The 24,179-nt window shown below is 56.7% G+C and overlaps 2 protein-coding genes across 7 annotated transcripts in view; one reads left to right on the forward strand and one right to left on the reverse strand.

The window, feature by feature from the left end:
* Window positions 1-391: 391 nt before the first annotated feature.
* ZNF574 (zinc finger protein 574) lies at window positions 392-5,955 on the reverse strand. Of its 2 annotated transcripts, none has more exons than XM_004271229.3 (2): window positions 5,770-5,955; window positions 392-3,348 (listed from the first exon to the last, which is right to left on the reverse strand). In XM_004271229.3, the coding sequence occupies exon 2, from the start codon at window positions 3,326-3,328 to the stop codon at window positions 641-643; it is 2,688 nt and encodes an 895-aa protein (XP_004271277.1). In that variant the 5' UTR covers window positions 3,329-3,348; window positions 5,770-5,955; the 3' UTR covers window positions 392-640. The 2 variants fall into 2 exon arrangements, with proteins under 2 accessions (XP_004271277.1, XP_033286755.1); XM_033430864.2 differs by lacking the exon at window positions 5,770-5,955 and adding an exon at window positions 4,248-4,406.
* A 234-nt stretch (window positions 5,956-6,189) lies between these two features.
* GRIK5 (glutamate ionotropic receptor kainate type subunit 5) overlaps window positions 6,190-24,179 on the forward strand; it is a 57,308-nt gene continuing 39,318 nt past the window's right edge. Inside the window, exons 1-6 of one of the 5 annotated variants that reach the window (XM_049703948.1) lie at window positions 6,190-6,281; window positions 16,012-16,139; window positions 16,446-16,610; window positions 18,942-19,039; window positions 19,137-19,302; window positions 21,985-22,163. In XM_049703948.1, coding sequence (XP_049559905.1) covers window positions 16,061-16,139; window positions 16,446-16,610; window positions 18,942-19,039; window positions 19,137-19,302; window positions 21,985-22,163 — 687 coding nt within the window. In that variant the 5' untranslated portion in view covers window positions 6,190-6,281; window positions 16,012-16,060. Of the gene's footprint in view, window positions 6,282-11,362; window positions 12,504-16,011; window positions 16,140-16,445; window positions 16,637-18,941; window positions 19,040-19,136; window positions 19,303-21,984; window positions 22,164-24,179 lie in introns of those variants that run through there. The other 4 variants (XM_049703947.1, XM_004271228.4, XM_049703950.1 and 1 more) reach the window with 4 other exon arrangements.

The raw sequence follows: 24,179 nt of genomic DNA on the forward strand, positions 1-24,179 counted from the left end.
GAGTGAGAAAATCAGATGGCCTTGGAGGAGAAGGCTCACGTCAGGCCAGAGAGAAGGGGACAGGGGTGGTGAGAACCTGAAGATTTTCCTAAATGTTCCTGCCACCAGCAGAAACAGCTTCAGGCTTTTCTATGGGGCTGTGGGGACCTCTAGTGGCAAGAGAACCATGCTGGCCCCATCTACTACCACAGTGAAGTCCCGGCTCCCTGAAAGCCATGCCCATGGACTCTAGGTCCTCCTTAGTTTCCATTTACTGAGCTCCACTACTTGCCAGGCCCTGTTCTAGGCACTGGGAATGCAGCCATGAAAAGTCAGACCCAAGAACCTGGGGCTCACAGCTCCCAAATTCCACCACCCCACACGGCCAGGCCAGACAAAAGCACATAAATGCCCAACTCAGTCTTTATTGACCATTTCACCTTGGGGCCAACAGGTGTGTGTGTGGGCGGGGGCACCTTTATGCACGTCAAGGACCCTAGAGCACCCCCCTCAGAAGAAAGAATAAATCCAGTTACAGAACTTACATGGCAGTTGAGAGGGGTGGAAAAGGGGCACAGTATGTACAGAGACTTAAGGGGATGGTAGAGAAAGCTCTTCAGCAAGAGGGCATGGTGGTGCTGAAGAGGGACACGAGGCAGGGTCAGCCACTGATCTGGACGCCCTCAGCCTCAGCCAGAGGGTAGATCTCAATGGCCTCCACCAGGGGCAGGGCTTCCACTGCAGTCTCCATCACAGCCAGGCCGACGGCAGCCTCTGCCTCTGCCAGCTGCTGCCGCACAGCTGCCTGATGCTGCTGCTGGTGGGTCTTGCGGTGCTTCCATAGGTTGGAGAAGGAGCGGTAGCTCTTGCCACAATCGGGGCAGGAGTAGGGCCGCTCACCCGTGTGAATGCGGCGATGTTCTGCCAGGCGCATGGAGATGGCAAAGGCTTTACCACACACTTCACAGGCGAACGGCCGCTCCCCTGTGTGCAGGCGGCGGTGGTCCTTCAGGTGGGTACTCTGACGGAAGGCCTTGCCACAGTCTGGACACGGGTATGGCCGCTCGCCTGTGTGGATGCGCCGGTGTACCTGCAGTGACGTCTCCGTGCTGAACAGCTTCTTGCACTCGCTGCACTCCAGGCCACGGCGTCGGGCAGGGGCCGCAGGGGCCGCAGGTGCCATGCCTCCAAGGGTCGTTGGGGAGGCCACTGGTGTGCGAGCAGCCCGTGGGGCCCGAGGGGCCGGAGGCTCCTTAGCCAGGACCTCCCCAGGCCCAGCAGCTGCGTGGGCTGCCTCGTGGGCCTGCAGCCGAGCAGCTGAGCCCACTTTCTTGCCACAGGTGCCACACTCGAAGCGCCGCGGGGCCTGGGCAGCGGCAGCTGCACAGCGGTGCTCATGCAGCCGCAGCGAGGAAGGGAAGGCAGCACCACAGGACGAGCAGCGGTGGGGCTGGCGCCCGGCATGGGCCACAAGCTGGTGAACCTCCAGCAGCCGTCGCAACAAGAAGGAGCGGGGGCACTCGCGACACTTGTAGGGGTACTCGCCCGTGTGGTGGTAGCGGTGCATGAGCAGGCGGTAGGGGCGGTGAAAACGTACTCCGCACTCCTGGCAGCGGTAGGGGAAGTGCTGGGCATGCACCAGGCGGTGCTGTCTCAGGGTGGAGCTCTGTGTGAAAGCCTTGCCGCAGTCCCCACACCGGTAGGGTCGCTCCCCTGTGTGTGTGAGCCGGTGGCGGGCCAGGTTGGCGGGTGAGTTGAAAGGCTTGGAGCAGTCTGGGCAGGGGAAGGGCCGTTCACCTGTGTGTGTGCGCAGGTGGTTACGCACGTGAGACTTCTTCTTGAACATCTTGCCGCAGATGCTACACTTATGGCGCCGTTCCAGCCGGTGCACAAAACGCTGGTGCCGTGTCAGTTGCAACGCCTTGCCAAATTCACGGCTGCACAGGAGGCAGCGGTAGGTGCCTGGGGCAGCAGGCCCTGCTGGGCTCTCCTCAGCAGCTGGGGGCTCCGGGGCCTCTGGCTCTCCAGTCTCTGCTGGGGCTGGCTCAGGGAAGCCAATGACAGGCTCCTCCGGTGGGACTGGTGTTGTGGGCAGAGGGACACCCCCAACCCCATGGGTACGCCGGTGATAAAGGAACTTGGTGAGGTTGACAAAGGTCTTTCCACATGGACACGAATGCAGAGGATTTGGGGTGTGGGCTCGCCGGTGGGCCAGGAGGAGGGCCTCTGTGCCAAAGGCCAGGCCACAGTCCACACACAGGAAATGAGACTCGCTGCTGTGGTCTCCGAGGTGCTGGTCCAGACTGGAAGGGCTGGGGAAGACACGACTGCACAGGGGGCACTTAAAGACACCCTCCCGGTGACTCCGCAGGTGCTGCTGCAGCTGGTGAGGTGAGAGAAAGAGCTGGTCACAGGCTGAGCAGAAGAGCTCCTGGGTGGCTGCCCCGCCTGGCTCTCCACTGTTGTTCCTCCGTGCCCTGCGCCCCCGGCGATCGCGTCCAATGGCTTCACCGTTGCGCAGCTCATAACTGTGGTCAGAGGATGGCAGGGGGTCAGGCTGAGACACAGGCACCTCTGCAGGTGATGGGGTCAGAGTCTCCTGCTGCAAGGCAGGCTCCTCAGACTCTGGGGCGGGAGCCGGGAAGTGGGTGGCCTGATGCTCCAGGAAGTCGCCTGGCAGCTGGAAGAGCTGCGAGCACTCAGAACACTTGTAGAGGAGCAGCTCCACCTCAGTCACCACCTCGGTGGTGGCAGCGGCAGAGGGGACAGCTGCCCCTTCCCCACCCTCTTCTGCCTTGCGGTATGAGTGCTCCACAGCCACGCGGGCCTGGCCCACGGGGGACCCCAGGACAACTGGGGACCCCAGGACAACTGGAGCCGGAGGCTTGGTGGGAGTGGCCCTGAGGTGCGTCTGCCGGTGGTTCAGCCAGAGCTCCTGGCTGGCGAAGAGAGCCTTGCAATCCACACACTCATAGTGGATGGTACTGGCGCTCAGGGGGGGCGCCTTGGGTGGTGGCTCAGCTGGCGCTGCCTCCTGGGGCGCCATCATCTTCAGGTGCAGCTCCTGGTGTTCCAGGAGCTGGCTGGGTGACATCAGCAGCTGCCCACACTCCAGGCACTGGTACTGGCTCTCCTGCACTAGGGTCTGATAGAGGCCCGTGCCAGAAGCTGCCTCTGTGGCCACAGTGACTCCAGGGTCGGCCACACCCACCAGCTCAAAGTGCTGCTGGGGCACATGGGAGTTCTGATGCATGAGCACCTCCTCCAGGGATCCATACAGCTGGTTGCACTCAGAGCAGACATAGCGGTGCTCAATGTATAGGACTGTCTCCTCTGACTCCTCAGTCATGACGGCGGCAAGACCCTGGGCTGGGAGAAGTGGGGACAAATTGTATCTAAGCCACTGCTTCCTCAGTCCTTCCCAGGGAAAATTCTTTCCCTTTATCATTTCCCTACCAAAATCCTAGATCAATTTCCCCATCTAACTTCTTGCTTCCATATTTCCACTCCCTAACAATCCTTCCTCTCTTGAACACACAAGAGCACCAAGCACAAAACCTTCCCCGCAGTCCGTTCCCAGTGAATCTGCCCAAATCTCACCTCTGCATCAACTAGCATTAAACTCCACCTACCAGATCCTTGCAACCTGTCCAATCTCTCATTCTCATGCCTCACAGCTGGCCCAAAGCCCCAACCCATCACACAGGACCCTCTCCAGTCAGATTTCCTTCCACTGACTCTTCTTACCAACATACTACCCCATCCCTACCCGCAACTGCCGGGGAGAGTCCTCACACAGGCACAAACCACCCACTGTTCAGAGCTTCACTCCTCCTCTGCTCCCACCCCCAGGTTCTCTATCTCTTTTTACACCCTGACCACTCAAACTGCCCCAGGGCCCTGCCACTTTCGGCACCCTCTCATGGTGCAACCCTCCTCCTTTGTACACAGCTTGTCACCCGCTAACTTTCTCCCTTTGATGCCCAGGTTCCTCACATCAATAAACTTTTCTCACATTGGCCTAACCCATCTCCACACGCAGACCTTTTCCAAACCTTAACCACTTCCCCGTGATCCCCAGATCCCCCTCTTCAAATTATTTAACTCCCTCTACAAATCAAGGCCCTCTCCCACAACCCTAAGGGCCTACCCAGGACACCCAAACCCATCTTCACAAAAGCCTAATCCTTTCTTCACATTCAGACCCTTCCCACCACCCTAACTCATGTTTCCAGGGCACCCAGACACCCTTCACATTAATCACCTACCTCTTCTGTGCACTGAGACATCATCTACAATTCTCTCTGGGGTACCCAGACCCCCTCTTCATACTGATTTAAACCCTCCTTCTTTATGGACAACCACCCTAGACCATTCAGGGATTCCCAGAACCTCTCTTCACATATTCTTCTTTGCAAAAAAGACCCCTCCCACCCTAACCCATTCTTGGGATACCCAGACCTCTCTTCTTTACAAAAAGACCCACCCTCACCCTAACCCATTCTAGGGACAGACTCCCCCCACCTCACATTATTAGCCTAAACTTTTCTTCTTTGCAAAAAGACCCCCTTCCTCCCCACCCCAACCCATTCTAGGGATGCCCAGACACCATTCTTCGTATCAACCTAAACCCCTCTTATTTGCAAAAAGACCCAACCCCACCCTAACCCATTCCAGGGATGCTCAGACCCCCTCTTCATATCAAAATTCCTCTTTTCCACAAAAAGATCCCACACATACTCTATTACAATCCAAGGATATACAGACTATACTTCATAATGGCTTAAACTCCTTTCCCACATACCCCTCCCACTGTCCAAATCTCATTAAGAATACCGTGAAACCCCCTCTTAGGCAAAACCCCTCCTACCACCACCCTAACCCTGATAGATAGCCAGACCCCTCTTCCTCACACCCAGGGCCCTCTGACCATCCTACTACCCTGCGTCTACCCAGACCTCCCCAGCTTAACACACAGATCTCTCTCACCACCCTAACCCCCTCCAGGGATCCCCAATTCCTACTCTTCACCTTGACCTAATTCCTAGTACTTTTCAGAAAGACCATTTCTCCTCAAGTTATTCTAGGGATACCCAGACGCCAGTTTCACTTAACATAACATAAAACATAACCCTTCTTTGCACAGAGACCCCTCTCAACCCATTCCAAGGGTACCCAACGCGCCCCCCCCCCACTGTGGTTTAACTCTTCACATTAATGTAACCCCATTCTTCACACCGGGACCTCTCCCCCAGCTCTAACTCTCCCCTCTAGGCACATCCATTTCCTGATATCTTTTTCACACCAAGACCCCTCTCATTGGCCTAACTCTCCAGGAATAACTAGAGTTTCTCTTTACGGTAACTTAACCACCTCTGTTCTCACGGCCTAAACCCCTCCCTGGGCACCCTACTGCCCTCTAACCGTCCACCCTCCTTCGGTCCTGGACTGTCCCAGCGCCCAGCCCTTTGCCGCGTACTCCCAGGAGCCTTGGAGACCCTCCCGGGGGCAGCTCTAACGCCTCCCTTACCACCCAGGTCCCTGCCAGCCCCCAGCCCAAGCCCCGTCCCTCCTCGCCCTTCCCAGGACTCTGGCCCCTTTCCCACCCGCCACCCCGGCCCGGGCCCCGCCCAGCTTCCCGCGCGCCCCGCGGGCCGTTGGTACCGCTCCGCCCTCATCTCCCGGCGCGCGCCCCCCTCCGGCCCTCAGTGCGCAGGCGACGTGACGAGTGGAGACCGCGGGGGGAGGGTGGGGAGCCCGGCCGGCCTTCACACGCCCGCCCGCACTTACCCGCCTCAGCCGTCTCGCACCCCCCGGGCCCCGGCCCGGGCCGCAGCTCCCCTCGCGCGGCCACCCTAGCGCTACGCCCTCTCTAGCTCCCGCCGTCTCCTCTCGCCTGCTCCGCAGCCTCGCTCTCGCCCCCAATCACCCTCAGGAACGCCCCTCCCACCTTCCTCGTCGGCCGCCGCGCCGATGGCGAATGAGCCCAATCATCGCCCGTCTGGCCCCTGCCGTTCTGCCAATCGACGCTCACGTCTCCGAGCCCTGGGCCAGTAATATGTGACGTTTGGATCCCCCGCAGCGCCCAACCAATCCTCCAGCGACGTTCTCTCACCGGCCGGCCCCCCGGGTTGATAGTGCCCGCCCCCTTACGCCCCCTGAAGGATGTTCCTCCTCCACCTCCTCAGCGATTCCGTTTGAAGGCTCTAGAGGGGAGGACAGCGCGGTGACGTCAGACGGCGGAGCGCTGCTTCGGGCGCCATGTTGGGGTTGCCGGTCGGGAGGTGCCTCGGGGTCGAGGGGTAAAGTGGGGGAAATTGAGGTACCCGACACTCGGAGGGCGGAGGCGGGGGACTCGAGGCGCAGGAATCCCAGAGGAAAGAAAGGAGAGAGTGAAGCACAGTCAGCGCGAAGGGGAGACGGGAAACTATAGCACCAGTTGCAGGGAGAGAAAAAGGGGAAATCAAGGTTCCAGACTCACTTCATTAGAAAGAAGGGAATAGGGACTTCCCTGGTGGCGCAGTGGTTAAGAATCTGCCGGCCAATGCAGGGGACACAGGTACGAGCCCTGGACGGGGAACGTCCCACGTTGCCGCCGAGCAACTAAACCCATGCGCCACAACTATCGAGCCTGCGCTCTAGAGCCCGAGAGCCACAACTACTGAAGCCCGGGCGCCTAGAGCCTGTGCTCTACAACAAGGGAAGCCACTGCAATGAGAAGCCCGGGCACCGCAACGAAGAGTAGACCCCGCTCTCTGCAACTAGAGAAAGCCCGGGAGCGGCAACAACAACAAAAAAACCAACATAGCCAAAAATAAGTTAATCAATTTTTTAAAAAAGAGGAATAAAGGCAGCAAGAAGGAAGGGAAGAAAAACCGAGGGACTCTTGAGGGAGGGGGAGAAGAAATGTCGGAGGAAAAACAAGGAGAGAAGGAATCTGAGGGAACAATGAAAACCTGAAGCATAAGGGAGGAAATGGGAAATGGAGGAGAAAACATAAAATCGGGGACGGGCAGTTTCATTTGTTTTGTTTTCTATTCGTGATTATTTAATAACCGGCTACGATATGCCAGGTCAAGGTTAATCTTTGTAGGGATAGAGAAGGAACAAGAAAAGTCTGTGCCCTCGTGGAGTTTACATTTTAGTGAGGGTAGAAAATACCAGGTACAAAAATAAATGTAGACAGCCAGTGACAGTGTTGTAAAGAAAATACAGCAGGTAGGCAGAGGGTGTGGAATGAACTTGGGTGGGCCTCTCTCGGAGGTCACTGAGGAATGACAGGAAGGAGCTAGCCAGTAAACTACTGATGGAAAGTATCCAGATGGATCATCATTTTTCCCCAAGCTCCCCTCAACCCAGGCCCTGGTCCAAGAGAATCTCAAAGGAAACCAAGTCCAGGACAGTGTCTCTTTATTATCAAGGCTTTCAGAGCCAGGACAGACAGGACAGAGGAAGTTGCAATGGGGGTCTCGAGGGCCCCTTCTCTCCCTGCCATGGTACCCACAGGCTTCCTCTAGCCAAGGGCAGAGGTCTGAATCCCTGCCTATTGGGAAACCTAGTCCCTGACCCACCTCCCTTACTCAAGTGTCACTAAGGTCTCAGGCCAATCCCGACCCCGGGGCTGAGCCAGTGGGTGTGACAGTGCCCAGTCCTCAGACAGCTCAGGCAGTTTCATTTGAAGAAACAGGAAATGTAGGGGGTAGATGACCTGAAGGACAACCAGGGTGAGAACCTGAAGAAAGTGACCCTGTAATGTCTGGATTATATTCTCCTTTCTTCTAGGGTGCCCCCCTTCCAGGCTGATGCCCCCAAAGCTCAGGGAAGCTGGAGTACCTATATGTTCAAGGAGCTCTGGCCATTCCTACTCAACGTCCCCTTCTGGCCCTCAGAGCCTTGGGAGCAAGTTGCCCCAGCACTGTTATGTTTCCAGTGCTACTTCCCAAGGACAGGAGCTGCAAGAGATTCACTTGTTCTAACCGCCCCCCCGCATTTCTCAGATGAGTAAACTGAGTCTAGAGGAATTGGTCATTTACTTTCCTAAGGCCAAAAAGCTCCTAGGGGACCCCAAACACTGAGTCAGACCTAGGTCTGACTCTTCAGCCACTCTTGCTATGTCCTTCGATTGGATTCTAACTGGGTATCCTAACTTTCTACTAGATTAAACTCTAACTCCAGACCCATGTAATCAAACCAGGCTGCCTGGATTGGAATCCTGGCCCTGCCACTTCTTAGCTGTTGTCTTGGGCAAGTCAGCTCCTCTGTGCCTCAGTTTCCTCACTTGCAGGATAATAGCTCCTGTCTTGTGTGGTTGTGAGGCACAGAGTAAAAGCTATGTAAGAGTTAAGTGCTGGAGGGGTTGTGGAGAAAAGGGAACCCTCCTACACTGTTGGTGGGAATGTAAATTGGTGTAGCCACTATGGAAAACAGTATGGAGGTTCCTCAAAAAACTAAAAATAGAGTTGTTTTATGATCCAGCAATCCCACTCCTGGGCATATATCCAGACAGAACTATAATTTGGAAATATACACGCACCCCTATGTTCATAGCAAAACTATGTACAGTAGCCAAGACATGGGAGCAACCTAAATGTCCATCAACAGATGAATGAATAAAGAAGATGTGGTATATATACAATAGAATAGTACTCAGCCACGAAGAAGAATTAAATAATGCCATGTGCAGCAACACGGATGGACCTTGAGATTATCGTACTACGTGAAGTAAGTCAGAAAGAGAAAGCCAAATACCATAATGATATCACTTATATGTGGAATCTAAAATACAACACAAATGAAGATACCTACGAAACAAACAGACTCACTGGTATAGACAACAGACTTGTGGTTGCCAAGGAGGTGAGGTGGGGGAGGGAAGGATTGAGAGTTTGGGATTAGCAGATGAAAACTATTATATGTATGATGGATTAAACAACAAAGTGCAAAACAACAACAGCAACAACAAAGTGCTACCATATAGCACAGGGAACTATACTCAATATCCTGTGATAAACCATAATGAAAAAGAATATATATGTATAACTGAATCACTTTGCTGTACAACAGAAATTAACACGTAAATCGACTATACTTCAGTAAGATTTTTTTAATTAAAAAAACTTTTTAATCTATGTAAGAGGTTTTTTTTTTTTTTTTGGTGACCTCTCACGTTGCAGAGCACAGGCTTTGGACGCACAGGCTCAGTGGCCATGGCTCACGGGCCCAGCCGCTCCGCGGCACGTGGGATCTTCCCGGATTGGGGCACGAACCCGTGTCCCCTGCATCGGCGGGCGGACTCTCAACCACTGCGCCGCCAGGGAAACCCAAGAGTTATTTTTATTAGGATCTCAAGGAGCCTAGTAATAATAGCTAATGTGTCTTGAGTGTGTTATGACTTGCTAAGTATTATGCTCAGTGCTTTCCATGCATCATACAGTTTAATCCTCTCAATAACCCTGGGAGGGAGGAACTATTGCTCTCACTTTGCAAAGAAACTGAGGCTCAGAGAAATTAAATAACTTGTCCATCATTAGGAAGAGACAGAGCCAGGATTGTAACCCAGGAGTTGACTCCAAGGTCTATACTCTTGGCTCCCAGGCTCTACTGCCTGACAGGTGGGACGTCCAGAGTGGCATGCTAAATGGATGAATGCAATAAGTAAAGGAAAGAAGTTGGTGGTAACCAGTGAGCTCTAAGGCTAGTAATCTGGATTTGCCCTCAGGATGAAATCACCAGGGGCAGGAACCAGATAACCTGGAAGCTAGACTCAGCCTTTGACAGGCTCCATGCCCTGGGGCAGAGTCTCACTCCTGTCCACTTGAAAATGGAAGGGTCAGGCTTGATTTATCAGGCCCCTTTCTGCTGCGACCTTCTGCTTGTATTTCCCAATTTATCTGGATTGACTAGGTCCCTTCACTTCAGATGATACAGGAGTAACCTGAGGCCTGCGTCAGTTTTTCTGGAGATGGTGGCACAGGACTAGGACTTCTGGGACAGGTTCAATCTAGGATAGGCATTCTACGCTGGGGTCCCTGCATAGGCAAAGGCCTAGAGGCCAGGGCGAGTCTGCGCTTTCAGAGCGAGCTGGAGCTGAGGGTGGGTGTTGGGGGCCCCTTAAGTAGGGCGAGGAGGTATATGTAAAGTCGGTGGGCCTTCAGGGTCAGATGTATATGTCAGAAGCATGTGGGGGATGCAGGGGGCCTCCCATGCCAGGCCGATGTGAGAGTTGCCACGTGCAGAGTGTATGCGCGCGAGGCATGCGGTCACGTGTGCTGGGGCCTACACGTGAGTGTCTCAGTGTCTCCTCCCCATCACGAGCATTGGGGGTGGTGGTGAGTCATGGACTCAGCCTTCAGCGCCAACTGTCATGTTCCTTCCCCCAAAATTTCACCCCCCACCCAGCCATGCACCACCCACCCCCACTCCAAGATCTGTATCTCTGCTTCTCTCTCCCATCCCCCTGCCCTGCTCAGCTCTCTCCAAGAGGGAGGGAGTCTTCCACTTCTGCTGGCTCTGCCCTCCAGCTCCCTGCCCTTTCCCACTGACTATGCTTGGGTGAATCTTCTCCCACCCACTCAGGTCCCCAGGATTTCTTTCTGCATGATGGAGAATTCTCATACTCACCACCCATCCCTTCACCTCCGTGGGGACTATTTCTATTTCTGGGGGCTTCTCCCTTTTCTCCATGGGCCGGCTGCTCCTGCCTCAGTGGGCCTTTTGTGTCCACATTCTGCCTTTGTGGGTTTTCTGGTGTCTGTGGGCCTCCCTCCATTTCCGTGACCCTCTCCCACTTTTCTTGGCCCTCCTCCTTGTCTCTGTAATATGCATCCTTGTTCCAGTGTCTGTGGTCCTCTCCTCCTGTCCATGGTCTTCTCCTGTCACTATGGACCACTCCCCATGCCTGAGGAGTGCTTTCTGTTCCTGTGGGCCTCTCTCCATCTTCCTGGGGGCTCTCTGAGTCCATGAGCTGCCCCCTGTCCCCATCTTCATGGGGGGCTCTCTGAGTCCACGAGCTGCCCTTGTCTCCGAGGTCCTTAGCTTGTCTCTGTGGTCTGCTCCCTGGTCTAGATGACCCTTTCTTTGCTCTGGGCTTTTCCCTGTCCTTGTCCTTGTGGGGTTTGCGGACCTTGGTCCACCTCTGTGGCTCTTGATGGCTGTCTTGCTGTTTCTCTGCATTTTTCTTCATCTCTGTAGCCCTCTCCCCCAGCTCCATGGCCTTCTCCCCAGGTCTCCCTGCCTCTCAGCTGTGTCTCTGTGGACTCCTGTGCCCAAGGGCTGCCTGGGCAGGGCGGTGGCATGGTGTGGTGGAGGAGGTGGTGGCGGGTGGGCCCTCTGTCCAATGCAGCGCCTTCCCCTCATCAGCATTCTCCTCTCCGGGGGCCCCCCAGCTCGGACCAATACGGGCTCCCCTCCCCTGACTCCCATCGCTCCATCTCTCTCTCTCTCTCTCTCTGACTGCCTGCCTCCCTCCTGCCCACCCTCCTCCCCGTCTCCCTCCCTCCCTCTCTCCTTCCCTCCCTCCCTCATCTCTCTCCCCCCCCGCCCCCCTGCGCTCCAGGACCCAGCGCGGGCGGCAGGCGGGCAGGCAGGCGGCGGCCTCGGAGGGGAGAAGGAGAAGTGGTGGTGGTGGCCGCGGCTGCGGTGGCAACCAGCAGCAGGAAGGCAGGCCCAGCTGGGGACCCGGAGCCGGCGGCTGCTTCTCACAGGGAACCAGGGGTCCATGGCCAGGCCCTCCTGCTGAGGCCCTGCGCTGGGTGCCCCCGGGACACCCCCCCCTCCTCCTTCTCCCTCTTCCACCTGCTTCTCTTCATCCTCCCCTCCCTCCTCCTCTCCCTCCTCCCTATCTCTCCACCTCTCCGGCCCTCTCATCACTCTTTGGGTCTCCCAGCACCCCGTCCTCCCCAGGCCCTCCACTCCTCTGCCTCTCCCCGCCCCCAGCATGCTTTCCCGTGGGGGCTGAGGGCTTGAGGTCCACAGGCCCTAGCCTCTTCCAGGGCAGGGCCGGGGCTCCAGGGGGGAGGGGGGAAGGGGTGGCCCCCTCCCCCCCACCAAGCCCTCCCCTCCCCCACTTCTCCCGATGGCCAGCTTCCTTGTCTCCACCCAGTCCTCGCCCCCCGTGGCCCCCCCAGGCCGGCCTGGCTAGGGGAGGGGGCGGGGGCCCTTGCCTGGGCCGGCTTCCCCCTCCCCCGGCTCTGCCTGTGCCCCCTCCCTTTCGTTTTCACCTTCCTCCCTCCTTCCCCTCCATTTGCTCCTTCCCCCTCTCCTCTCTCCCCTTCCCTCCTCCATTTTCTCCTTTCCCCTTCCTCCCCTCCCCGGCCCACCCTCTCCTCTTCCACCTGTCCTTCCTCCCTGCGCCCCGGGAGCACCCCCATTTTGGGTTAGTTGGGGGCCACTGCCGGAGGTGGGGGAGGGGGCCCTCTGGACTGCCCTCTCCCCCCGCCCCAGCCACACCGCCCAGCGTCAGAGCATCTCCTCCTTGTCGTTCCTCGGGCCTCGAGGGAGCCCAGCCCTCCGTCCCACCAGGATCCGTGAGTGTCTGCAGGATGGGGGTTGGGCTGGGGCCGGGCCTGGGTCCTGGAAGGCTGGGCTCACTGCGGCCTGGTGGGGGGCCCCGCATTCCCCTGCTCCCCGGAACGGCAGATACCCTCCCCCACCAAGGGCCTGCCCTGCGCCCTCCATCTCCCAGCCTTCCTTCCCCTTGGCCTTTCCTCACCCCTTCTTCTGGGTACAGAGCTCATCTTGCCTCCCAGCCCCCAGCTGCTGGGCTCCTGAGGGGCTGGCTGGCTCTTACTTGCGGTCTCACTCCCTCTCCGGGACTCCTGGCTGGTCTCCGCCCCTGCTTGCTCCAGCCTCGGCCCCGCGGTGACCGGCTCTGCTCTCTCACTCTGTTTCAGTCTCTCTTCTTTCCTCTGAGCCTCATCCTCTCTGCCTGCCATGCGTCCCATCCCAGCCGGTCTGTATCTCCTGGAAATGTCTTTCCGTTTTGGAATCTCCATTTCATGTGTCTCTTGGGCCTCGCTCTAGCTCTGTCCAACTTGTTTCTCCTTACTGCTAGCCCAGCCCTTTCTTGGTGTGTCTCTGCTGATCTCTGTCTCCGTCTCCCTCTCCTCCCTCTGTCTCTCGAAACTCCCCTGTCTCTCCTCTCTCTCTTTTGGGAGGATCCCATGCCCCGTCTAGCCCTCTCTGCACTGCCCTCTGTCCCCTGTTTGCTTTGCCTTTGCCTCTGCTCCCCTGTCTGCCTCTCTAACTCTGGGCTCGGAGGCTGTCTTCCTCCTCTTACTTTTCTGCTTTCTTCCCCGGATCCACTCCTCGTCCTGTCTCCTCCATCCCTCACTCCTTTAGCAACTGCCCCCCTCCATGGTCCACTTTGTTTTTTCTATGGTGATCTCCCCCCCACCCCCATTCTCTCTTCCCACTTCTCCATTCCCCTGCCAGGCCTTTGGTTCCCATTCCTTCCCTCCCTTTGGGGCTTGCAGGCTCTGGGAATGACCGCCCCTTCCAAGGTGCTCTGAGTGATGCACCTCTGTGTGGACCTGCCCCCCTTAGGTGGGTGCTTGTCCTGTCTCCTGCCTGTGCCCCTCCAGGTCGCTCACTCTTCCTCCCTCAGTTTCCCTCCCTGACTCTCACTTCTCGTCTCTCCTTGTTTGGGAGTCTGTCTACCTTGTGTCTGTCCCACTTGCCCCTTCCTCTTCTCGAGAGAAACTGTGTGGCTCACATACCTTTTCTCTCTGTCTCTTTCCGACTAGCCCTCCTTCTTTTCAGAGTTTTGCAATTTCTCTTCTCCCCACGGTTCCTGTACCTGTTAGTTGTTTTGCCTCACCTCATTTGCCCTCTCCCCTTTGTGATATCTCTCACTTGCCCACTTGTCTGTCTTCCTACCCTGGCAGGGCCCTTTCCGCTCACTCAGCTGCTGTGTTTCCATCTTTATCTGGCTTTGCCTAAGTACCTGGGCCTGTGAGACTGGGGCCTGATTCCCTGCCCCTCCTCTCTCATGCTCTCTGTCTTGTCTCTGTCCCCTTTGGTGTCTCACTTGTAGGTGATGTGTGTGTGTCCTTCTCTCTCATTTAGCCCCAGTTACTTACTTTTGGTCTGTCTGTTTTTCTGTCTGTGCCTTCCTGTACCTCTGTGTCCATCTGCTGCCCCCAGCCCTGTCCCTGGACTGTGTCTTTCGGCTTCCACCCGTGTCTGCCACCTGTGGGTCCCTGCCCTTCTGGCTCCTGTCTCATTCTCGGTCTTTCAATCTATCCTCTAGTCTCTGCTCCCTGATTTGCCCCCAGAAGCCCCTGGTGTCTCAGGATGACCCCCTCACTCCAGCCTCTCTCCTAGCCCCGCCCTCCACATCCCTCCCCCTGTGAATTCTCCTTCCAGCTTCTCCCTGCTTCCCTTGCTCCTCCACCCTTGACAGGCCTTCACCTTAGATGCCGATTACAGTCCACAGGCCCCAGGCTGTCCAGCAGGCCCTCCCAGCCCCAGCCTGTCTTTCCCAGAGGTCCCGAGAGAGAGAGGGATCTGCTCGAGGTCACCTGGGAGTCGGTGGCAGAGCAGGGGCTGAGGGCGGGGTCTCTTGTGGCCCTGGCCTAGGTTTTCTGGCTTCAAGGGATGATCTGAACTTTGCATTGTGCCTCTGTCTCCATTAGCAAGTTTCATTCTACCATCTCCCCAGCTTGAGCCCTCCTTCTGTGGGCATGAGTGGGGTGCGGGGAGCCCCCCCAGGCTCACCTCACAGCATTCTAGGCCTCTCAGTAACCCCCTCCCATGGAAACCCAAGTGTCCCTTCCCTTGGGGGCATGGCCGTTGGCCAGGGGGCACCATGCATCTGGCCAAACTCATCCCTGCCCAGTGGTCACCCTGCGGAAGCCCAGGGCACCTGGAGCAGTTGTGGGGAGCAGAGACTCACTGTCTGCCCCTAGTCTTCAGCTCCCTGGTGCTGGGTGCGGGGGCACAGTTTGGGACCCGCTTCTGCAGACAGTGCACCCCTTGCCTTACTCAGTCTTCCCATCCGGGTCTCTGGTGGCATCTCCGGTGGGTTTGTGTCCTCTCCATTCTGTCTTCCTGTTCTATTCTGTGTCCCTCCTGTGTCTTGACTTCCCTCTCTTCTGCCTGCCTGCTCTCTTCCTCTCTCTGCCCTGCCCTTTCTCTCTCAATCTCCGTGTCTCACTGTCTTCCTATCTCTTCCCTCTTTCTTTTTCCTAGTCCTGTCCTCATCTTTCTGTAACTCTCCTCTGTTTCTCTCCATTGCTATCCCCATTCTCTTGTCTTCATATCAGCTTTCTGTTCCCTTATATTTTGGCCTATTTTCCCTTTCTCCTTTCCTGAGTCTCTTGGTATCCCTCCCACCTCTGGCCTCTCTTCCTCTTTCTGTCTCTCGGCTTCCCCCCCTTCCCTCTCTTTACCCTTCTTTTTTCCTTTTTTCTTTTTTAGTCCCTTAGGTGCCTCGGGTCTGACCATCTGACTCCATCTGTGTGCCTCCATGTGTCTTTCTCTTCCCAAGTTTCCTAACTCCTGGATACTCTCCCCTCCAGACCCCGGATGTCCAGGCCTCTCTCCCTGTGGGATTGTGGGAACCAGGGACGTCAGGAAGGTGGCAAGTGAGGCCTGGGATGGGGTTGCCTAGCAACCACTGCATCCTCTCCAGCCGGTTTCTGTTGCCTAGTAACAGCTGCCTGCCCAGAGACAGGGGCGGAATTGGGTGGGGGGGTGGCACTTCCTGGTCTCCTCCTGGGGTGGAGATGGTTCCTGGAATTCGCTCTTACCTGAGATCCTTTTCATGCCTGCCTCCCATTTTGGTGGCTCTAGCAGTGTTTCTCCCACTCAGTGCCTGCGTGCTGTGGGCTTCTCCCTGCTAGCGCTCCTCTGATTCTCAGCTCCCCCTACAGCGATGCCTTCAGTCTCGTCAGCTCTAATGAGGGCAGGGCCCTTCAGAGCTCAGCAACAGTGTCCCAGGCTCTGTGGTCACCACCCCATCCAGCAGTCCCCAGAGGGGCTCAGAGGCCCCCATATCAGCAATCTCCCCGTGGGCTGGGGGTCTCTCTGCAGGTGGCGAGTGGGGGCCGCGGCAGCTGCGTCCCCATGAGGAAGGAGGAAGATGCCGGCTGAGCTGCTGCTGCTGCTGATTGTCGCCTTTGCCAGCCCCAGCTGCCAGGTGCTCTCATCACTGCGCATGGGTGAGGCCCTACAGCGCCCCCGCTGGCCCCTGCCTCCTCACAGACCCTCCCGGAGCCCTCCCTGGGGTTCTTTTCTGGGCCTGCCAGCCCCTCAGGACCCAGGGATCTGGGCCTCGGCCCAGCAGCCCCCGGCTCCTTCCTCCCCCGGACCTAGGAGTCCAGATCCCGGCTCTCTCCAACCTCAGATCAGGGAGTCTGGAGGCCTGACCCCACCTCCAGCCTCCCTCAGAGCCAAGGAATCCAGGAGCCCAGCCCTTCCTCCCTCAGGACCCAGGAGTATGGTCCCCAACTCCTGTGTCCCCTCAGCTGCCATCCTGGACGACCAGACAGTGTGTGGCCGCGGTGAACGTCTGGCCCTGGCCCTGGCCCGGGAGCAGATCAACGGGATCATCGAGGTCCCAGCCAAGGCCCGCGTGGAAGTAGACATCTTTGAGCTGCAGCGGGACAGCCAGTACGAGACCACGGACACCAGTGAGCAGGGCCACAGGGGCCGTGGGGTGAGGCAGGGCAGGCTGGTGGCCCTCCGTCTGTTCCTCGGCCCTGGCCACCTCAGCTTGCCGTGTTCTCTTCTAGTTCCATCTGCCCCTTCCTTCCTGTCTGCACTGCCCTCTCCTTCCCAGAGATGGTGCTGCTGGGCCTGGGGCGGTGGGGAGAGCATCAGCCCCCGTGCTGCCCTGGAGGAGCTGAGGGCCTCGTTTGAAAGAGAAGCTTCACAGCTGGCTGGGGACACTTAGCCCCCAGAGCTAAGTAATGAGGGGCCCAGGCAGCGAGGCCAGGGTGCCTCAGGGGCAGGGACAGCGAAGGTGTTCTGGAGAAGACTAAACTGAAGCTGAGCTCTGAAAGATGAGCAGGATATAGAGGGAGAGGTGTTGCTCAAGGTATGCCCCGTGGAACACAACCAGCCCTGTAGTAGGGGTGCCTGAGTCTGTTGAATACTCACAGACTGAGCAAATGTCCCTTGAACAGACGTGCTGGGGACATTAGACCTTCGGGAGATGCTGCCTTCAAAGGTGTTTTAGACAGGTTCTTTCCTGCAGGCCTTTATCGGAGCCTTTGTTATGTTCATGTGTGTTTCAGATCACTGAGAGGGAGAATGGGGTCCAATGTTTCCTGGACTTTTTTGACTGGTATAGCACAGAACACAATGAGAGACCGGGTTGGAGGGTATGGAGGGAGATTGTATTCCAGGCATGTGCCTGTAGTCTGGAGCTGGGGCAGAGGGGAGGGCTGAGTATTTGGAGCCAAGCAACTCGATGTGGGGTTGCGCCCATCCTGAACACCTGGACTCAGGACGTGTTTGGGGGGATGGTGAGAGACTTCTGGACTGGAGTGGGACTCGGCAGTGGGAGGTGAGGCTGGGCAGATTGACAGGCCAGCTCGAGGAGGTCTACAGGTCAGGTTGAAAGACGCTACCTTCACCTACAGGCAGTGGGGAGTCGTTGATGGGTTTGGAACAGGGAGCTGGTGAAAGTGGAGTCTGGAAGCTAGATTTGGGTAGCTGGCGAGGAGACTGGTGCGTGCCTGAGTTGACAGCCCTAAAGTAGGACAGGGGAGGAGGGGTCAAAGAGAAGCGGACAGATATGAGAAAATTTGGGGACAAAAAAGAGACAGGATTTGGTGACTAATTGGCCATTAGGAGGAAGATTGAAGGCAAGAACCATTTCCAGGTATTTGGTGTGTGTAAATAGTGGGACCCTCACCAACATGGAAGACACAGAAGGAATAAGTTTGGAGGAAGATGAGACGTTTAGTTACAGTGCTCTTAGTTGGATGGCAGAAACCCAACTCAGGCTGCCTTAAGGAAAAAAGAGAACTTATCAGCTCATGTCACTAAAAGGCCTAAAGATTAATTTCAGGCTTGGTTGAATCCAGGTACCCAAATGATATCCCAGGATTGTTTCAGGCAAGGCTTAATACAGGCACGCAAATGATGTTCCAGGAACCTCTGTGTCTTCATCTCTGGGTCCTACTTTCCTCTAAATTGGCTTCATTTTCAGGAAGGCCCTCCCCAGCTGGTGGCAAGATGGCCTCAACTGCTCAAAACTTTGCATCTCACCAGTTTAGCAAACCCAGTGATAATTTTAGCAGAGGACCTGGGGAAGGCTCTCAGTGGCCTAGTTTGAGCCTGTCCCCATCTCTGAACTGATCCCTGTGGCCAGCACAATGTGGTTCTTTGATCCTGGGTCAGGTACCAATCAATTCTGGGAACCATGTGATTCCCTCAGGAAAAGTTAGGGTTCTGCCATGGGGATGGGCACTGGACAGGTAAAAACCAAGGCTTCCGTCCACCTCCCAGTCTTGAGATGCACACATGTTTAAGGAGAAAGAAAATGGAAGAAAGAGGAGCGAGGAAATGCAGCAGAGGAATGGTGTTTGGGGTGTAGAGTGTAGAGGGGACCTTGGCTGTGGGTTCAGGGTAGAGGGGGTGTTGGATGCACCTTAGGTTGTGCGTGGTTCAAAAGCTTAAGAGAGACAAAGGCTGAGAAACCAGGCACTGGATTTGCAGCCAGAAGGAGGTCCTTGGTGTATCCTCTTCATTTCTTCCTTTGTCTCTCTCTTGGTCTGAGCCGGCCCTCTGTTGCCATGTCTCCCTGCCTCCCTCTGTCTCGTGCCCCCTCCTTTTGTCTCCTGCGGTGGGCTGGGTCAGGGACTGGGCTTCTGGGTCCCCAGGTGGTGGAGGAGGGTCAGGCAGCTCCATGTGGAGTGTCGGGTTCTCTCCTGGGCCAAGGCAGTTCCCTGAGGGCGGGGACAGAGAGGAGGAAGAGGGTCCCTGAATCTGCGGTCTCTTCCCACCCCTCACAGTGTGTCAGATCCTGCCCAAGGGGGTCGTGTCTGTCCTGGGGCCCTCCTCCAGCCCTGCGTCGGCCTCCACCGTGAGCCATATCTGTGGGGAGAAGGAGGTGAGGTGGGAACGCGGGGTTGGCGGGGGGGCGGTCCCTGGAGGCGAGGGCTGGGGAGGGGGGAGCAGGATGGAAGCAAAGGTCCTTCTCTGTTCAGATCCCCCACGTCAAGGTGGGTCCCGAGGAGATGCCCCGCCTTCAGTACCTTCGCTTCGCGTCTGTCAGCCTGTACCCCAGTAACGAGGACGTCAGCCTGGCGGTCTCCCGGATCCTCAAGTCCTTCAACTACCCTTCGGCCAGCCTCATCTGCGCCAAGGCCGAGTGTGAGGGAGGAGAACTGTTTTTTATTTTATTTTATTTTTTTGGACGCGCCGCCCGGCCTGTGGGATCCTAGTTTCCCCGACCGGGGATTGAACCCAGGCCCTTGGCAGTGAGAGTGCAGAGTCCTAACCACCGGACTGCCAGGGAAGTCCCACGAGGGAGGAGAACTGGATGCCTTGTTTTCTATTTCCCCAAACTCCCCTTCCCAAGACATCTAGTCTCCCACAGTCATGAATGCCCCCTGATTTTAAGGCCCGGGGGATCCAGACACAGGCTCTCCTAGTCTCCACCATCCCTTCCCCTTTAGGAACCCAGACCTCTGGTTCCACAGGCCACCCCCTCCCCACCCACTCCTGCCCCTAAAGAGACTCTTTAGTCCGCAGATAGTGACTGAGCACGTGCTCGGAGCAGGGCCCCTGCTAGGTCCCAGTGATTTAGCAGTGAACAACGCTAGGCGTGGTCCCCGGCTTCCCGGAGCTCCGGGGCCACTGGGGGACGCCGTGGTCGAGCAGTTGTGATGCGGAGTGTTGCGAGCTCTCAGGAGTTAAGCGGGGGTGATCCAACCCTAGTCTAGGAGGTTCAGAGCCTGCCTCCCAGAGAAAGGGACCTCTAAGATGGACCTGAAAGGTAGGGAGGAGGTGAGGTGGGAGAGAAGAGAGGGAGTATGTACAAAGCAGAGGGCAGGGCAGGGCAGAGGCGAGGCCCTGGGAGGCTCAGAGATGCTCCCAGCATGGGAGCAATGAAGTAGGACCCGGGAACGGGGCATGATCACTGAGGGCCTTTTGTTTTTTCCTGAAGACGATGGGGGCCATGGAAAGTACCCATACCGGACAGGGACGAGTGTGTTGCAGGAAGAGCTCTTTGGGCTCTTTGGCTGCAACACAGAGAGCAGACTTGGAGACTCCATGACACGAGATGTGGCATGGAGAGCAGCTAGAGGCGGGGAGGGATGGTCCTGGTTAGGGCTCAGGTGGTGGCATGGGGACGGAGGGGCCAGAATGGATTTGAGGAGAGTTGTGAGGGAAGGGAGAGGGTGGGGTCACGGACGGTGACCAGGTCCTGCCCGAGGAGGAGGGGACAGTCGGTTCAGGGGCACACACTGTGTTTGAGGTGTCTTTGAGACATTCAAGTGGAGACGTCTGGGAGGCTGACGGGCTTGTGGGTGCCGCTGGAGAGAGAGAGGACTGTGCTCAGTCACCTCCAGGAGGGATTCCTCTTTCAAAAGGTATTCACTGCACACCTGCCGTGGTCCAGACATTATTTTTATTTTTTACTTTTTACTTATTTATTTAATTTATTTATTTTTGGCTGTGTTGGGCGTTCGTTGCTGCACGCAGGCTTTCTCTAGTTGCGGCCAACGGGGGTCACTCGTTGCAGTGTGCAGGCTTCTCACTGCAGTGGCTTCTCTTGTTGTGGAGCACGGGCTCTAGGCGCGTGGGCTTCAGTAGTTGTGGCTCGCAGGCTGCAGAGCGCAGGCTCAGTAGTTGTGGCGCATGGGCTTAGTTGCTCTGAGACGTGTGAGATCTTCCTGGACCAGGGCTCGAACCCCTGTCCCCTGCATTGGCAGGTGGATTCTTAACCACTGATCCACCAGCGAAGTCCCCAGACATTGTTCTTGGTATTAGGGATGTGGCAGTGCATGAACCAGGCCCTTGTCAAACCTAATGAGAAGAGCCAGGCAGTGGACATAGAGAAGACGTGGTCTGGTCAGGAGTAGTGAGTCCTGTGGACAAATAGAGGAGGATGATGGGAATTGGGAGAGCTGGAGTAAGGGGGTGCAATTTGAAATAGAATGGTTGGCGTGGACCTCACTGAGGAGGTGATATCTGAGTAAAGATCTGGAGTGTGGGGGTCTGGAGAGGAGCGTTCCAGGCAGAGGGAACAGCCAGCGCAGAGGCCATGGGGCACGTGTGTGTGTGTGTGTGTGTGACAACAGGGAGGCCGGCGTGGCTGGAGCCAAGCGAGTGGGAGAGGAGGAGATGAGGTCAGGGACATAATGAAGTGAGTCGGCAGATGGAGTAGGGCCTTGCAGACTGTGAGGACTTTGGCCTTCACTCTGAACCAGCGAGAAGCCGTTGGAGGGTTTGGAACAGAGGAGGACACATCTGCGTTACAGCAGCAGTTCTGGCTGCTGTGTAGGGAACAGACTCTCCGGGGGCAGGCGTGGCCGATGTCACAGGCGGGAGATGGCAGTGGCTCGGGCCAGGGCCGTGACGGGGATGCGGTGCCATGGGGTGTGTTTTGAAAGTAGAGCCTGGGTGGATTGGCCGTGGGTGTGAGAGACAGACAGGGGCCAGGCTGCCGTCAAAGGTTCTGGCCTGAGCGCCTGGCCGGCTGGAGTCTGTTCACCACTGTGGTGGTTTGGCGAGGAGAGCAGATTGCGACTATGCACACGTGAAGTGTGCGACGTTTGTCATGCAGCCCGGTGGGGGCAGAAAGGTGGCAGGAGACAGCGATCTGGAGGTCGGGGGAGGTCTCGGTTGAGACTTCAATTTGAGAGGACCTGAGCATCAGGCACCTGGGCCCAGCACCCCAAGAGAGCCAGCTGCACTCCAAACAGCCACCCCACATCCTGGGCGAGCCCTGGTCCTCTCCCAGCTACCCCGTGCCAGAGAGGAGGGAGCGGCTGCCCCAACTCCAGGCACACGGAGGGGCTCTAACCCAGGGCCCCACCCCTCCCTCAGGCCTGCTGCGATTGGAGGAACTGGTGCGCGGCTTCCTCATCTCCAAGGAGACGCTGTCAGTGAGGATGCTGGACGACAGCCGGGACCCCACACCGCTGCTCAAGGAGATCCGAGATGACAAAGTGTCCACCATCATCATCGACGCCAACGCATCCATTTCCCACCTCATTCTCCGTAAGGTGGGTCCCCACCTGATTTCCCCTCTCTGGTGGGTCCCGTCTCTGATTTCCCTACAGGGTCAGGAGCAGAAACATGGGGTGACAGAACAAGTCAACCAAGGCCCATGGGCCTCAGTTATCACGTGGTGGTCCGGAGCCCCGCTTCCTACGTGCAAACGCTAAATAGGAAGTTTTGTCTCTCAGCTCAGCTGCTTGCCGGCTGCACCCTTGGTTGGACCCTGGACAGTCGCCTTCCCTCTCTGTGCATACCTGCTACCTCAGTGGGGTGCCGTGAGGGTTAATGAGTGAAAGGTGGGGAAGCACTGGGACAGGCCCTGGCCCAGAATAAACGCGGGCGTAGTGGGAGCGCCCTGTCATCTTTACTGAGTGCCTCTCCTACTCTGTGTCGAGGTGTTTGCGTGCCTTCTTTAATTTGGCTCTCGGGACTTCCCTGGTGGTCCAGTGGTTAGGGCTCTGCGCTTCCACTGCAGGGGGCCCTGGTCCTCTCCCTGGTCGGAGAACTAGGAGCCCACAATTCGTTCAGTGTGGCCCCCAAAAAACAAAAAAAACAAGGTAATTTGGCTCTCACTCCAACCTGCAGGGCAGGGCAGGTATGATACCATTTTTTGGATGAAGAAGCAGGGGTTCTGGCGGGGGCGGGGAATGGACTGTCTCAAGGGCACCACCCAGGAAGGGCCAGCACAGGACATTTCCCCATGGGCCCTCCGCATGCCATCCAATGGTGACCCACATTCATTAATCATTCATTGTTCCCTGCTCTTAATTTTTCCTCATAATCGAATGTGTATTATTTATTTTTCTCCAGTTTTTAAAAAATTAAAACCATATATCATTGCCTATCGTAGCTAACAGGAAGAAGTGTGGACAGAATCCACAGGGCTCTTGAGGCTTAGAGAAAAGATTTCGGGTTCTGGAGGCAGACAATGCAGGCCTGGGCCGGGGTCCCAGCCCCTCCTGTGCGAGCCAAGTGACCGGTGGTCACTTTCCTCTCAAGCCTGCATTTTTCTGTCCTGGAATGGGCTGTAACCCATGTGATAACAGCTCCTGCCACACAGGCAATGCAGTCTGGTGCCATTTCATGTTCTAATGATGGTAGCAGGACAGAACTGGGCACTCCTAGCATGGAGACGTCTTCTAACTTTGTTTTCCTTGAGGACTGTGAGAAAGGGGGCTCACAACATGAATCTTGAGATTTATTTATTTTTATTTATTTTTTTTATTTTTTTGGCTGTGCTGCACGGCTTGCGGGATCTTAGTTCCCTGACCAGGGATCAAACCTGTGCCCCCTGCAGTGGAAGCGTGGAGTCCCAACCACTGGACCGCCAGGGAATTCCCGAATCTTGAGATTTAAATTGGCTGCCTTTCATTGCAAAGTGCTTTTTTTTTTTTTTTTTTTTTTTGCGGTATGCGGGCGTTTCACTGTTGTGGCCTCTCCCGCTGCGGAGCACAGGCTCCGGATGCGCAGGCTCAGCGGCCATGGCTCACGGGCCCAGCCGCTCCGCGGCATGTGGGATCTTCCCAGACTGGGGCACGAACCCGCGTCCCCTGCATCGGCAGGTGGACTCTCAACCACTGCGCCACCAGGGAAGCCCTGCAAAGTGCTTTTAAAGATTGCAGGGGGTAGTTTTTCTGACCTGTGACCAGGCTGAGCCTTACAAATTAGCAGCCCAAATTTGGCTTTGGGGCAACCTGGGGGTTAAGGTTAAGGTTAAGGTTGCCCTCCCCCACCCTGTTTCTGAGGTGTCCCTTTGCCTGTCTCCAGAAGGCAGTCTTCTATGTGACCTAAAGAGGGAGGCGGGCACTTGAGGGTGTCATTCTCTCCTCCAACAAAATCTTCTTCCCACCTGGGCCCTAGTCACCCTGCGGGACATGAGCAACCAAGGTCTCCCTCTGCCCCCACTTGTCTCCTTTCCCCTGTCTCTCTCTGTCTCTGGGTGTCTCTCACTGTTCCTTATGGGGTGTCTCCTTGCAAGGCCTGTCTCTAAATCTCTCTTGCTCTCTCGACTTCTCCCCATG

Source organism: Orcinus orca, chromosome 20, assembly GCF_937001465.1.
Source record: "Orcinus orca chromosome 20, mOrcOrc1.1, whole genome shotgun sequence".
NCBI classification, from domain to species: domain Eukaryota; kingdom Metazoa; phylum Chordata; class Mammalia; order Artiodactyla; family Delphinidae; genus Orcinus; species Orcinus orca.